Source organism: Anomaloglossus baeobatrachus, chromosome 2, assembly GCF_048569485.1.
Source record: "Anomaloglossus baeobatrachus isolate aAnoBae1 chromosome 2, aAnoBae1.hap1, whole genome shotgun sequence".
In the NCBI taxonomy this organism is placed as follows: Eukaryota; Metazoa; Chordata; class Amphibia; order Anura; family Aromobatidae; genus Anomaloglossus; species Anomaloglossus baeobatrachus.
In genome coordinates, this window is record NC_134354.1 from 623,647,822 (window position 1) to 623,662,772 (window position 14,951).

The 14,951-nt window shown below is 48.5% G+C and overlaps 1 protein-coding gene across 2 annotated transcripts in view; it reads left to right on the forward strand.

Annotated features, from left to right (window-relative positions):
- AKAP11 (A-kinase anchoring protein 11) overlaps positions 1-14,951 on the forward strand; it is a 63,572-nt gene that overhangs the window by 14,147 nt on the left and 34,474 nt on the right. For both annotated transcript variants that reach the window (XM_075336862.1, XM_075336864.1), the window contains exons 4-5: positions 2,139-2,186; positions 4,079-4,204. In XM_075336862.1, the coding sequence (XP_075192977.1) occupies positions 2,139-2,186; positions 4,079-4,204 (174 nt within the window). The remainder of the gene's footprint in view (positions 1-2,138; positions 2,187-4,078; positions 4,205-14,951) is intronic.

The window sequence follows — 14,951 nt, forward strand, 5'->3', positions numbered from 1 at the left end:
TGCTGGTTTGGAAAACATCATGCGGTTCTATATAACTCGATTCACCTGGTTCAGAGGTCTAGAAGTCAGAATCTGCCAAGGACAATGTGAGAAATAGCCTGAAAGTTTGCCAATGTTCCCATCACAAACATGTACTTTATAAATAATAGTGAAGAATGACTTCTTATCTAATCTGCAGAATATATTGGAGACCACAAGTTGACCGCACACTGCCCTCTGATATAGCAGCAGCCATATTGTGCCCACATACAGTGATGGCCACTGGACCACCAGATATGACCGCCATATTTTCCTCACATGCCGTGATGGCCAGACTGCCTCCAAATATGACGGCTATATTGTGCTCAGATAGCCACTGTGCCCCTGGATATAGGGACCCTTCTTTTGTTTCCAAATATACAGTCCCTGAGAGAAGTTCTGTCGCTTATCCATGTTATGTAAATAAAAGCTTATAACCTGACTTTAAATTCATCCATTGGTTTCATAAATTACTCTTTTGAAATCTGAAACCCTCCCAAATTTGCTTTAGGTTATGAAAATAAAGTTGCTGCAAAGCTGAAATATTGATCATTTAATGAACACAGAAAGGTCAGATTTTAGCAAGACAAGTCATACAAAATATTAAATATGGCTCTAATAGCACCAAAACGTCATTGACCAATATTATGCAACATAACTTTGTATTAGAAGTTAATTCTTTGTTTGAATTTCACATTACCTTCTGTGGGCGACAAAACTTGTGTCTTGCCAAAATCTGACCTTTCTGTGTTCATTAAGTGATCAATATTTCAGCTTTGCAGCAACTTTATTTTCATACCCTAAACCAAATTTGCAGGGTTTCAGCTTTTTCAAAAGAGTAATTTATGAAACCAATGGATGAATTTAAAGTCAGGTTTAAGCTTTTATTTACATAACATGGATAAGCGACAGAACGTCTGTTAGCGACTGTGGGGACCGTCAGTTTTCCTATATTGATGGCCACAATGTACCAAAGTCACTTCTTAGAACGCGCGCTTCAGGCAGCAGCCGAAGCACTGCGCTCTAATACGCCACGTGCGCACGTCTCCTGCATAATCTTCATAGATTATGCAGGGGACGCAGGACGCATGCAGTTACGCTGCAGTGCAGATCGCAGCGTAACTGTATGTAAATACGCAACGTGCGCACATAGCCTAATGGTCCTTGGGCTAGGTAGTAGAAAGTGGCACACCCATGATATGCCATTATTCCGGGTGTAATAGGATTGAAAGCTACAAAGCTTCCAAAAAAGCTCATGAAACCCTGCAACTGACCTATTTTATTTTTTTTTTTATGTCTTTTTAAGACTCAGAATCTTATGAAACTATTGGTTTAAGTATCGTAGATTGATATCTAGGAATAGTAGCATGTTTGTAAATAAAATATCACTGTGCAATATACCTAAGTGATGTGGGCGATGCAGGGACCCAACACCCTTCCAGTATGTCTAGTTTGCTCTAGCCCATACACATTGCCCCCCGTCTGATGTCCTCGCTGCTGTCATGATGCTCATTTCCTAGCACCTGTATCCTGCTGATGAGGCCCAGGAGACTATCTGGGAATCTGATGTTCTTGCCTTATTTCCTGCTACGTGCACGGCTTCCACTAAGGAGGGATTCTGGTAATAGCCGTACGCTAGGGAATTAATAGCCTAAAAGAAATTCCATAATGGATGAGCAAACAGATCAGATATTGTGAGTTTCATGTTTTGCTTGATTTCCATTTTCTGTAGTGATGTACATAGGACTCTTGGTGGAGCTCTAGATCCATCGCAGTGTCTGTGTGCAGTGTGCTGTGTAAACTCTGTCTCTTCACCTATATCTCATTGTGTGTTGATCATCTAATGAATGTGAGACATTGTGCAGAGTTCCTATACTGAATCATCAATCGGCAATAACTTGTACATGTGCCGGATTCAAAACTCCATTTCTTATTTATTTGTAAAGTGATTTTTGGGGGGTTCTGAGTTTTTGCATCGAGTTTTGCTGTAACTTGAATATTTGGGGAAAAAAACAATGTTCATAATTTGTTCTTAAAATTGCGCTTTACACGAAAAGTAAGTACGAATGTAAAAGGTGCGTATACAAGGAACTGCTAATCTGATCGTAATTGTATTGCAGGTTACTTTCCTTGGATTTTCAGAGGAATCGAGAGCCGGAAATATTCAGGTACTGCACCGTGCGCCAGGATTCACTGCCGCTAAATATGTATAGCAGTCATGTATATTGGGGTAATATCACACGTGTGGTTTCATTAGAGGAATTAAGCAATCTCTAATTTGGCTCAGTATGATTTTAATAACGCAAACAAGGTCCAAAAGTGTATCTAAAATCACGTTATTTATTTTTAGGATACTATTGATTCCATAGTTTTGTACATGTGAAAAAGGGTTTTCATAATGATCAAACGAACATTGACGGACTGGTATAAAGGGGAGAGGACCCTGCCCTTACGGGGGGTTGCAGCAGCTCCCGTGGTTGTGAGGAGGGTTATTGTAGGCTGTAAGATTTTTTCATGTTCCATCTGAAAGTTCCCAATGTGCAGGATAAGATGTCTTGGGCACAGAATTTTAAAAGATGGTGGATACTTGGTAGAAGTCTTAGGGCTGACTGGGTGAGGAGTGAATAAGTTGTGGAGAAGATCACCCCATGGGTGGCTTGCCTGTTCATGATTATATATATATACAGTGTGTGTGTATATATATATATATATATATATATATATATATATATATATATATATATATAATATACATCGATGTGATTACTCGTGGTTACTATATAATCCCTCCCCTCCATGTGACATCATCACAGCCGATCGTCCCACACACAAACTTCACTTCATCCAGCACCACCAGCAGCACAGCAGAATCCTGCATACACTGAGGAGCTGATCATGTGACCCCCTGACTCCTCCCCTACATGTGACATCATCACAGGTACTGTAAGCACACACACAAATGCTGTTGTGTACATTGCACACTCACACATCTCAAGAGGAACTGATTCAGCCAATGACAAACAAAGGCTGCGTAATGCTAAATTGCAACTCCCAGCATTTTTCACGTCACGTTTTCGTTGATGTCCTGCAGCCAGGTCCAGGTGTGATCAGTAAGCACATTAGATATAGATATATATATATATATATATATATAATATACATATATACTAGCTGTTCCCAGCCAGCTAACGCTCGGCACACCCATTCCTATGTAATTAACGCTGCTGGAGATTAATTAAACTAAAGTTAATAATGACAACATTCAGTAGCGGTGAAGTGGTTGAATTACGTTTAAAGGAAGTTGATAATTGTCGACTGGCAATGAAAACGTGACGTGAGAAATGCTGGCAGTTGAAGGTGGCAGTAGGTGGTAAACAATGGCAATAAATAATTTATTCAACTAACCCTTAGAAGAGGCAAGGGAATGACCAAGTGGAGTAAATATAATATAAAATATCACAAACTATTGAAAATGCATTAGATAAAAGTAGTTAAAAACAATTAAAATTAATCCACACAATAAAAAAAGAGGTGGGATAACCAGAAACTCTCTATATCTGTAAGGCTGGGTACATATAAAAACAACATAACACAATTCAAGAAAACAAAGGTAATGGGTCTATGTATAAATACGCAGTACATAATAGAGCAGCTGTAAATCCAAAAAGTAAAAAAAGACTATATCAAAACAATATATTATATGTTCAATAATCATAGATATGTAAATATAACAGCAAGATAATAGCAAAGAGATCACAGTAGACACAAATTCAGACACAGCACCTCCTGTCACGTGTTTCGCATAATGTGCTTTGTCAGGGGTGGGTATCAAGTCTAAGGGCACTCCCTTTTAATTATACATCATCCTATAAGAATATAGACCGCTCTAAAAAATAAAAACTTACATTAGTTATTTACAACACTTGGTTGTTTTCATGCCTTTTTTCCTTGGGTTTGTTCAGTAAGAATTTAATACCCACCTGCACCTGCTCTGTCATTGTGTGTATTATCTAGTATATTTATGTACCAGGTCCAGAGCTTATATTTCTCCTTTATGTAGGGTGTAGCGGCTTTTCACTCGGACATTCCAGAACTCATCAGATCCCTTCATCTCTGCAACCTAAATGAGAATGAAGTTGTTCTGTTAAAAGATGGAAAGGAAGCAAATAAGTCAAATGCACCACAGGTAAGGCTGACGGGGCGCAGGTGAACAGTGTAATACAGGCAGCAATTCAGAGATGGGGCATGGGTGGAGTGAGAACATGTGCCATGAGGGCATGGTGCCCAGGGTATTTACATCCTGGGAACTGTACTTTTGCTCTGAGCGATAAAGAAGCTCTCCTGGAAGTCTGCCACAGCTTCCCCTGCATATGTCTGCATAGAGAAGTTTTTATCTCTGTAGCTATGTATATAGGGGATGCTATTGATTGACAATTTTCACATCTTAAAAAGTAAAAAGAATTAGTGAAGAGTTCTTTAGTCAGTGTTATCAAGTTTTATTGATGGCAATTATGTCAGGAACACCCTTTAATCACTGCTGCCGACTTGTCATGAACGCCCCTCGATCCTCGCATTCTACTGTGATGGGGGACTTTGCTTCCCGCACTCATCCATTCACCTATGGCTATAGGCTGACCATGAGCTAGGTGCACCCACAGGCAGGTCTCACGTCCACTTAACACTTTGCTTCCACCACTTGCTGTTTGATAGGCCAGTAAAAGCCCCTGCACTGGGTCACACAGTAGCACGCATGCCACCTAGCCTTCTCAAGAGCCTAATGACTTCTCTTCTTGCACTCTGGCATATACAGGGTAACATAACCAAGCGATTATTGCTGTCTACAGGTTATGTGGGCTCATTTAGAGCAGTAAGGAACAAACTTATCAAACTTTAGATTTAATATACAAAAGAAAGTACAGTTTTCACAAAAGATGAAATACTAAGACAATATAAATGCAGGCAAAATAGTGTAAAATAAAAGGGCTAAAATATAGAAGAATTTTTAAGACTTGAATCCGTGAAAGTTTTTGTTGAAGGAGAGCGATGCGGAAAATATGGTTAGATCTGCTATACTCGTTACTTCTTCTGGAGTCTTGACACTGATATTTTGTAGATGACCTGTTATAAATGGGTCTACTAGATAATAATAATAAATAATAATAATAATAATAATAATCCAGTTTTGGGCCATATTTACACAGTCGGCCATATTTTCCCCTGGGAGTCTCCTAGAGGAACAATATGGCCATCAACTCACCCAGCATTCTATACATACCACACACGAATATGATATATCTATAATTATGGGAGATATTGCATTCCTGAGGGTTGTCAGCTGCCAAAATGTTTATGATTTTACCACAGATACGACTATGTACCCTGATCATGATTGTCTTGATGGATTATGTGGGGCACAGATTTTATGGATATAGATAATATTGTACTTCGGTTGTCATGTGAGGCCTCTGAAATGGAACCATACTGGAATAGTAGGAAAAAAAACTGCATCCGCATGATAATAGTACAATAAAACATCACGTTTAGTCCATTGCTCTTATTCATGAGTTTGGTCATGATTAAGAGCAAAAGCTGCTCGAAATGCGTCGACCGGACCCGGTGTCAATGTAATTTTATTTCTTACACATTTTTAACAATGGAATAAATGTGATGAAGGTTGTAATAGCTGAAAAGTGTTAGACTTTTTGATAAATTTTTAGGACTTTTACTAAATTTTTTACCACGATTGGGATTACACCCCTTCTATACTACTCACTAACATCCAACCACAAATGGCAAGATCGACTCTACTAGCTATAGTTTAGTTCATCATTTTTGTTGTGGGTTTGTTTTTTTTTTAAAGCTTCAAGGTAGACTTAAGTCCATCAATTTCAACCTATAGCCTAACCTATTGATCCAGAGGAAGCCTAGAAACTCCGTGGGGCAGACACTGATTCTATTGAAGCAACAACACACAACTTACTAAGTGAGACATTGCTGGAATCCTGGTTTCTGCCCCTACATACTGCTCTCATATTAAATTTCGCAAACCTGCTGACAGATTCCCTTTTAAAGGGAGTCTGTCAGTAGGTTTTTGTTATGTAATCTGAGGACAGCATGAGGTAGGGGTTAAAACACCGGTTTCAACTAAGTGTCAATGACATATCAAGCATTGTGCTGTTGTTTTCTTAAAGGTTTTATCACTGGGTGATTATAATTGCTGTCACTATCTGGTGCTTGGCCACTCATTCAACTCCTCCCCTCATATGATAAGCAGCTCAGTGTCTATAGACAATGTACATACAGACCTGGTGTGGGCGGGGTTAGCTTCTGAGCTCTGCTACACTTAAGAACTTATTGTGTCAGAACAGCTGCACTCAGTAAACTAAGTGATACATTGTTGGATTTTGGGTTTCTTTGCCTATATCATGCTGCTCTCAGATGAGGTAGCAAAAACCTTGTGACAAATTCCCTTTAAACAAGTCCTACTTTTTTCTTAAAGAAGTTGTCCAGTTACCAAAACTGATTTTTTTTTTTTCTGATAAATCTTGCTAATATGTGCCCCTCAACACATCTATTATGTTTTTTCAGCAAAATTACCTTTCATTGTGCACTAGCAGCACATGCTCATTGCTGGCTCCAGCTCTGATGGGGTTAATCTCTCCTCTGACTTCCTGTGTTCAGTTCCTACAAGTCCCAGAATTCTTTGTGGCTCTAGGGCGGTGTCTGGCTTATCTAACACACCCATTGTGTCTAATACACCCACTCTGCTCCCACCCAAACCCTCCTCCCTGCCTCTTCCCAGTGGATACACTGAGATCAATTACACAGAGACAGCAGTAGCTCTACACAGCCGGGGAAGAAAGTGTGTGTGCGCGTATATACAGTGTGTGTGTGTGTATGTGTGTGTATATACAGTGTGTGTGTATATACAGTGTATGTGTATGTGTGTGTATATACAGTGTGTGTATGTGTGTGTATATACAGTGTGTGCGTATATACAGTGTGTGTATGTGTGTGTATATACAGTGTGTGTGCGTATATACAGTGTGTGTGTATGTGTGTGTATATACAGTGTGTCACAAACCACCGGGGGGGTCACTCAGAAATCCCCCGCGCTGGCTACCAGTACGTCACAATCGGGGTGTAACAAGTGGGGGGTCACCCCTCCTTTATACCTCCCGACCGACAGACAGAGCACGTGATGCGCTCTCTAGCGCCCCTCTTATAGTCAGGCCAATTATGGAATTGCCCGACGATAAGCAAGGAGGCCGCTATACTACTTATGCCGATTATTGAAGGGTCCCCGGTGAGAGTAAGGTATATATTCCCCCGACCTCCGCGGGCGGAATATATAAAATCTCCCCGAATCTCACTGGCCTCCCCACAATAATCCTTGGCACAATTCGCTGCCACCAACCGATTTACGGTAACTATTAGCCGAACACACAGACGTGGGATTCAAGATCGAGATAACAGAACAGCCCAAGATTAATTATATAATTTAATCAGCCTAAAGCACACTAGAAACTACAATATATACAATAGGGAATCTACAGAATATACATATGTCAGAGTACAGTTACCTTGTTGCGTCTGGCCACAGGGGGGCGCTGTAGACCAGGTTTCCAGGAACTCCCACAGATGTTTCCTACACGTGCCCCCAGCGAAAGAACACTGGAAAATGGCCGAAGTAGGGTTATCAACCTGGGCAGATCCAGGTCCCCTCCTACCTTAGTGACCTCACAGGGAGCACTGCTCCACCCCTGGCTTGAGTTATGGACAATATCCCAACATGGAATATGGGCCATAACTTTGCCTGGGAGCGTCGTAGGCGGACGCCAATGCTCTCATTGTGACAGTTATGAATTTAGCCACAGAACGAGGGGACTCATGACCTGTCTGCCAGTTCCCCATTGGCTGATATCACGCCTGGGGCATTTCCCAATGTCCTGCTCCCATAAAAAGGGTGTGCCGGCATCGTCCGCATGCAGAGACACCATTTTTATGGTTGCCATATTTATCGGAAATATGGCTTGCGAGATATGAACCATTTTTTACTGGAGTCGTTCTGTCTGGCTATTTCCATAGCCTTGCTAATGAGATACAACTCTTGTTACAGGGTGACGGCAGGGAGTCATCCTGTGTCCATTGTTCCCACACCACCTCATTTCCATATCACAGGACATGGCCATGGAGGTGTAAGTGGAACACTGAGAACAAGGAGGGAGGGGGCACTGCCAGGGAGTGATGAGGGATTATGACTGGAGTCATAATTCATCTTCATATCCCGGGATTTGCCTCACACCTCCCCCCTTTTGAGGGCGCTAGGGGGCAGCACACTCCGGTGTTCCCCCGTGCGCCCGTCCGCGACCTCTCCTTGTCGGGACAGCCCGTCTGCGTTACCGTGGTCACGGCCCCTTTTGTGGCGAATGGTGAAGTTGTATTGCTGGAGCGCAAGGCTCCATCGCAACAATCGCCCATTCGTCCCAGAGACGGTGTGCAACCAGCTGAGGGGATTGTGGTCCGTCTCCACGATGAAGTGGCGCCCGTATAGATAGGGTTGCAGACGCTGCAGGGCCCACACTATGGCCAGGCACTCCTTCTCCATCGTGGAATAGGCAACTTCCCTTGGTAACAGCTTCCTGCTCAGGTACAAGACTGGGTGCTCTTGGCTCGCAGAGTCCACCTGGCTGAGCACCGCACCGAGGCCGAAGTCACTGGCGTCGGTCTGTACTACAAACGGCCGCGTGAAGTCGGCTGCCTGTAGCACGGGCGGGCTGGACAGGGCGTCCTTTAGGGCCCGGAAGGCTGTCTCGCAGTCCATTGTCCAATCGACTGCAGAGGGCAGCTTCTTCTTGGTGAGGTCCGTCAAGGGCTTTGCCAGGCTACTATAGCATGGAACAAACCTCCTATAGTACCCAGCGGTCCCCAAGAAGGACATCACCTGCTTCTTGGTCCTGGGGGTGGGCCAGGATGCGATGGCTTCCACTTTCTCAGGCTCGGGCTTCAGTGTTCTCCCACCTACCCGGTGACCGAGGTACTGGACCTCGCTCATGGCCAGCTGACACTTTCCCGGCTTGATGGTCAAACCTGCCCGGTGGATCCGCCTGAGCACCTGTGCTAGATGCTCTAGGTGGTCCTCCCAGGTGGGACTGAAGACGGCAATGTCATCCAGGTACGCGGCCGCGTACCCTTCAAGTCCCTTGAGCAGGGTGTTGACCATCCGCTGGAAAGTGGCAGGGGCATTCCTCATCCCGAATGGCATCACCGTGGACTCGTACAGTCCAAATGGGGTAATAAAGGCAGAGCGTTCCCTGGCCTTGCGAGTCAGGGGGATCTGCCAATATCCCCGGCTCAGATCCATGATGGTCAGGTACTGAGCCCCGGCCAACTGATCGAGCAGGTCATCGATGCGTGGCATTGGGTACGCATCGGCGACCGTGACCGCATTGAGCCCCCTGTAGTCCACGCAGAACAGAGTGGTTCGGTCCTTCTTAGGGACGAGGACTACAGGCGAGGCCCAAGCGCTGTTGGATGCCTGGATCACCCCCAGCTTCAGCATCTCGTCAATCTCCTGGCGCATGTGTTGCTGCACCTCCAGGGAGACCCGATATGCTGAACGCCGGATCGGGGGATGATCCCCAGTGTCCACGTGATGGACAGCCAAGTCAGTCCTTCCGGGCTGGTTGGTAAACAACCCCCGGAAGGGGAGGAGGGTGGCCCACAGCTGGGACCGTTGGTCTTCCAAGAGCTGGTGGCCAACCTCCACATCCTCAATGGATCCGCCTGACCTAACCTGGGCTAGCATATCCAAGAGGGTTTCCGCTTCTCCCTCCTCGGGCAGGTTGCACACGGGGAGCGCACATGCCTCCCGCTCATGATGTGCCTTCATCATGTTCACATGGAAGGGCTTCCGCCTTCCACGGGCAGGGTCCAGGGTGACCAGGTACGTCACAGGGTTGAGCTGCTGGTACACGAGGTATGGGCCTTCCCAGGCTGCCTGAAGCTTGTCCTGTGGTACGGGGACCAGTACCCACACCTTTTGACCCACTTGGTAGGTCCTCTCACAAGCGTTCTGGTCGTACCAACGCTTCTGATCGGCCTGGGCTTGAGCCATATTGTCGTGTACCAGTTGCGTCAAGGCCTGCATTCTGTCCCGGAAGCGCATGACATACTCGATAACCGACACTCCAGGGGTGGCCAAATCCCCTTCCCAAGCCTCTTTCACCAGAGCCAGGGGGCCCCGCACACGTCGCCCGTACAGGAGCTCAAACGGTGAGAATCCTGTGGAGGCCTGTGGAACCTCCCGGTAAGCAAATAACAGGTGTGGGAGATACCGCTCCCAGTCACGCCCATGGGAGTCGACCAACATCTTAAGCATCTGCTTTAAGGTGCCATTAAACCGCTCGCACAGGCCATTAGTCTGTGGATGGTACGGGCTGGCCACCAGATGTCGCACCTGGACTTGCTTACAGAGGGCCTCCATCAGCTGGGACATGAATTGGGTCCCCCGGTCAGTGAGCATTTCCTGGGGAAACCCCACTCGGGAGAAAATCTCCAGCAATGCGGTGGCCACCTTGTCAGCCCGAATGGACGACAAGGCCACTGCTTCTGGGTACCGGGTGGCATAGTCCACTACCGTCAGTATGAAGCGTTTCCCGGAGCTGCTGGGGATGGCCAGCGGGCCGACCAGATCCACAGCCACCCTCCTGAAAGGCTCATCGATGATTGGCAGAGATACCAGTGGGGCTTTGGGGCGTGGCCCCGCCTTCCCCACTCTCTGACAGGTTTCACACGAACGGCAGTAGGCAGCCACATCGGCCCCCATTTTTGGCCAGTAGAAATGCTGGTTTAACCTGGCCTTGGTCTTAGCGATCCCTAGGTGTCCGGCCATCGGAATCTCATGTGCGATCCGCAACAACTCCGTCCGGAACGGATAGGGTACCACCAACTGTCGGTCCCTGGGCCACGCCTCCGGTGAACCCTGCTGGACCGTGGCCCGGTACAGCCGTCCTTGGTCCCAGACCACTCGCTCCGGGTCCGAGTCCGAGGGAGGCTGTGCCGCCTGCTCCTTAAGAGCTTTCAGGCTGTCGTCAGCTTCTAACGCTGCCTGAAACCCCTGACTAGATGTGGCCAGAATCGACGAGACTGTCACATCTTCGGTCAGTACCCCGGGACCTGTGTCCTGGCCTCCACCTGACTCGGCTGCCACTTGGTCAGAAGGGGAAGAGCTATCGGACCTCCGGGAGGCCCCTTGGCTTCCAGCACTCCCACTGCGGGTGACAGCGGCCACAGCCGCTGCGACCGTGGGTCGTGCCTGCTCCTCCTCCGTTCCTGACCAAGTCGCCGGTTCAGGCAGACCTACCTGGCTTCCTGACACCCCGGTTGTGGGGGAACCATGCACCGAGATCTTACCTGGGAGCACTTCCGCTCCTGGACCGGCCCCAATCTCACCTGCCTGTTCCCCTCCTGCAGCAACAGAACCCCGCTGTGAAATCTCTGGGGACCCCACATTTGCTGTGGTAGCCCCCACCCCACACACTGGTCCTCCCCCTGCAGCACCCTGCTCTCTGCTTATCCCTGCAGAGGGCAACAGATCCCAGCTCACAGGCTGGTTACTTGTAGAGGCATTGTCACACCTTTCTCTGACCCCCTCCCCTCCTGTCACAGCTGCAGCTGCGTGTGTGTCTATGGTGTCTGTGCAAGCAGAAATATCAGAGTTCACTCCCTCCTCCCTTACATCATTCATAGATAACACATTAACATTGTCAGGAGTCATGTCAGTACTGGCTGAAGGTTCAGCCCTTGGTTGGGGCCCGAACTGGGAGGTTATCTGCCCCAAATCTGTCCCAAGTAGCACGTTTGCAGGGATCCGATCAGTTACCCCCACCTCTCTCACCCCTCGCCCTGCGCCCCAGTCCACAAAAATGTCAGCAACAGGCAGCGCCGGGTCAGTGCCTCCAATCCCGGAGACAGCGAGGGTTTTTCCAGGGATCAAGTCTTGGGGGGACACCATCTCAGGCCGCACCAGAGTCACCTCCGAGGCGCTGTCTCGCAGTCCTATGGTCACAGACCGGCCGACGGTGACAGGTTGGAAGCTGTCCAGGGACCTACCACCACCCCCACCCACACAATACACCTTGGGCGGCCCTTGGGACGGGGACGGAGCCGGGGCCTTGGGACGCTGAGGGCACATGGCCTTGAAGTGTCCAGGTAGGTTGCACTGGTGGCACCGTCTTGGCTCTGCCACGGGCCTGGAGAGGGGAGTTGAGGGAGACACCCCCTGCAGTCTAGGGGCAGGTGGGGCAGTCGCAGAATTCATCTTACCCCCTCTCCAGGTGCTGCTGGTGGCTGCTCTCCTGGCCTCAGGGGCCCGGTTGTTGGTGTAGTCATCGGCAAGGGCAGCTGTAGCCGTGGACCCCTTTGGCTTCTGGTCTCGGATGAACTGGCGGAGATCCTCAGGGCAGTTCCACAAGAGTTGCTCCGTGATGAACAAGTCCAGGATCTCCGGTCCGGTGGAAAGCTGCAGGCCTTGGGTCCAGTGGTCGGCAGCTCGGGCAAGTGCCCGCCGGTGGTCAGCCCAGGAGTCCTTTGGTCCCTTCTGTAGGCTCCGGAACTTCTTGCGGTAGGACTCTGGAGTGAGGTTGTACTGTTGGATCAGGGCCCGCTTGATGGTGTCGTAGCCCTGATCTGCCTCAGCAGGCAAGTCCCCAAGGATATCCAGGGCCTTACCCCTTAAACGGGGGGTCAGGTATTTGGCCCACTGGTCCTTGTCCAGATGGTGCTGCAAGCAAGTCCGTTCAAACGCAGTCAAGAAAGAGTCCAAGTCTCCATCCTTCTCCAGCACTGGGAAGTCCTCAACACGGACCTTTGGAAGTTTGGTGTCTCGAAGGTCACGTGTGGCTGATGAGGGCCGGAGCTGAGCTAGCTGCAGCTGGTAGTCACGGTCTGCCTGTCGCTCTCGCTCTCGCTCTTCACGCGCTGCCTGCCGCTCTCGCTCCGCAGCCTCACGCTCTGCGTGCCGCTCCGCAGCCTCAGCGTCACGCGCTGCCTGCCGCTCTGCCCTGCGCTCTGCCAGGAGTTCCTTGTAGCCCTTCTGGTCTCCAGCCTGGAGAAGGGCCATAGCCATTTGAAGAAGGCTATCCGAGCCTCCCAGGCTCGGTGGAATGGCACGTGGTGATCTGCGGCACGCTGCAGAGCTAGGCGATTCACTGTCCCTTTCAGAGCGGAGGGCTGGCATCTGGCTCGTTGAGGAACCTTGGGTGAGCTCCTCCTCATCTTGTCCAGCAGTGCCAGGTTGCGCAATGTCCTCGGCAGAACGGTTTTCTGGCGTCGAGCTCCTGGAGGACTCGTGGGCAACCTCCTCATTGCTGTCCACAGCACCGTCCTCCCTCTCTTCGGCTCCTGCCTTAGCATTGGCCAGTTGCATAGCTCTGCTCCTGGTGCCATCAGCCATTCTTGCAGACTTTTGGTCACTGACACAGAACTGACACCTGATGCCTCCACACACCTTACAGTATCTGCACTCTGACACTCTAGTGTTGAGCTAGTCTGAAGACCCCAGCAGCCACAGCTGCTGCAGGCAGTCTTTAGTGTCTGGGAGTATGGGTCTCACACTCACACACACTATTATCTCGATCCCACCGCTATGCCACCAATATGTCACAAACCACCGGGGGGGTCACTCAGAAATCCCCCGCGCTGGCTACCAGTACGTCACAATCGGGGTGTAACAAGTGGGGGGTCACCCCTCCTTTATACCTCCCGACCGACAGACAGAGCACGTGATGCGCTCTCTAGCGCCCCTCTTATAGTCAGGCCAATTATGGAATTGCCCGACGATAAGCAAGGAGGCCGCTATACTACTTATGCCGATTATTGAAGGGTCCCCGGTGAGAGTAAGGTATATATTCCCCCGACCTCCGCGGGCGGAATATATAAAATCTCCCCGAATCTCACTGGCCTCCCCACAATAATCCTTGGCACAATTCGCTGCCACCAACCGATTTACGGTAACTATTAGCCGAACACACAGACGTGGGATTCAAGATCGAGATAACAGAACAGCCCAAGATTAATTATATAATTTAATCAGCCTAAAGCACACTAGAAACTACAATATATACAATAGGGAATCTACAGAATATACATATGTCAGAGTACAGTTACCTTGTTGCGTCTGGCCACAGGGGGGCGCTGTAGACCAGGTTTCCAGGAACTCCCACAGATGTTTCCTACACGTGCCCCCAGCGAAAGAACACTGGAAAATGGCCGAAGTAGGGTTATCAACCTGGGCAGATCCAGGTCCCCTCCTACCTTAGTGACCTCACAGGGAGCACTGCTCCACCCCTGGCTTGAGTTATGGACAATATCCCAACATGGAATATGGGCCATAACTTTGCCTGGGAGCGTCGTAGGCGGACTCCAATGCTCTCATTGTGACAGTTATGAATTTAGCCACAGAACGAGGGGACTCATGACCTGTCTGCCAGTTCCCCATTGGCTGATATCACGCCTGGGGCATTTCCCAATGTCCTGCTCCCATAAAAAGGGTGTGCCGGCATCGTCCGCATGCAGAGACACCATTTTTATGGTTGCCATATTTATCGGAAATATGGCTTGCGAGATATGAACCATTTTTTACTGGAGTCGTTCTGTCTGGCTATTTCCATAGCCTTGCTAATGAGATACAACTCTTGTTACAGGGTGACGGCAGGGAGTCATCCTGTGTCCATTGTTCCCACACCACCTCATTTCCATATCACAGGACATGGCCATGGAGGTGTAAGTGGAACACTGAGAACAAGGAGGGAGGGGGCACTGCCAGGGAGTGATGAGGGATTATGACTGGAGTCATAATTCATCTTCATATCCCGGGATTTGCCTCACACAGTGTGTGTGCGTATATACAGTGTGTGTGTGTATGTGTGTGT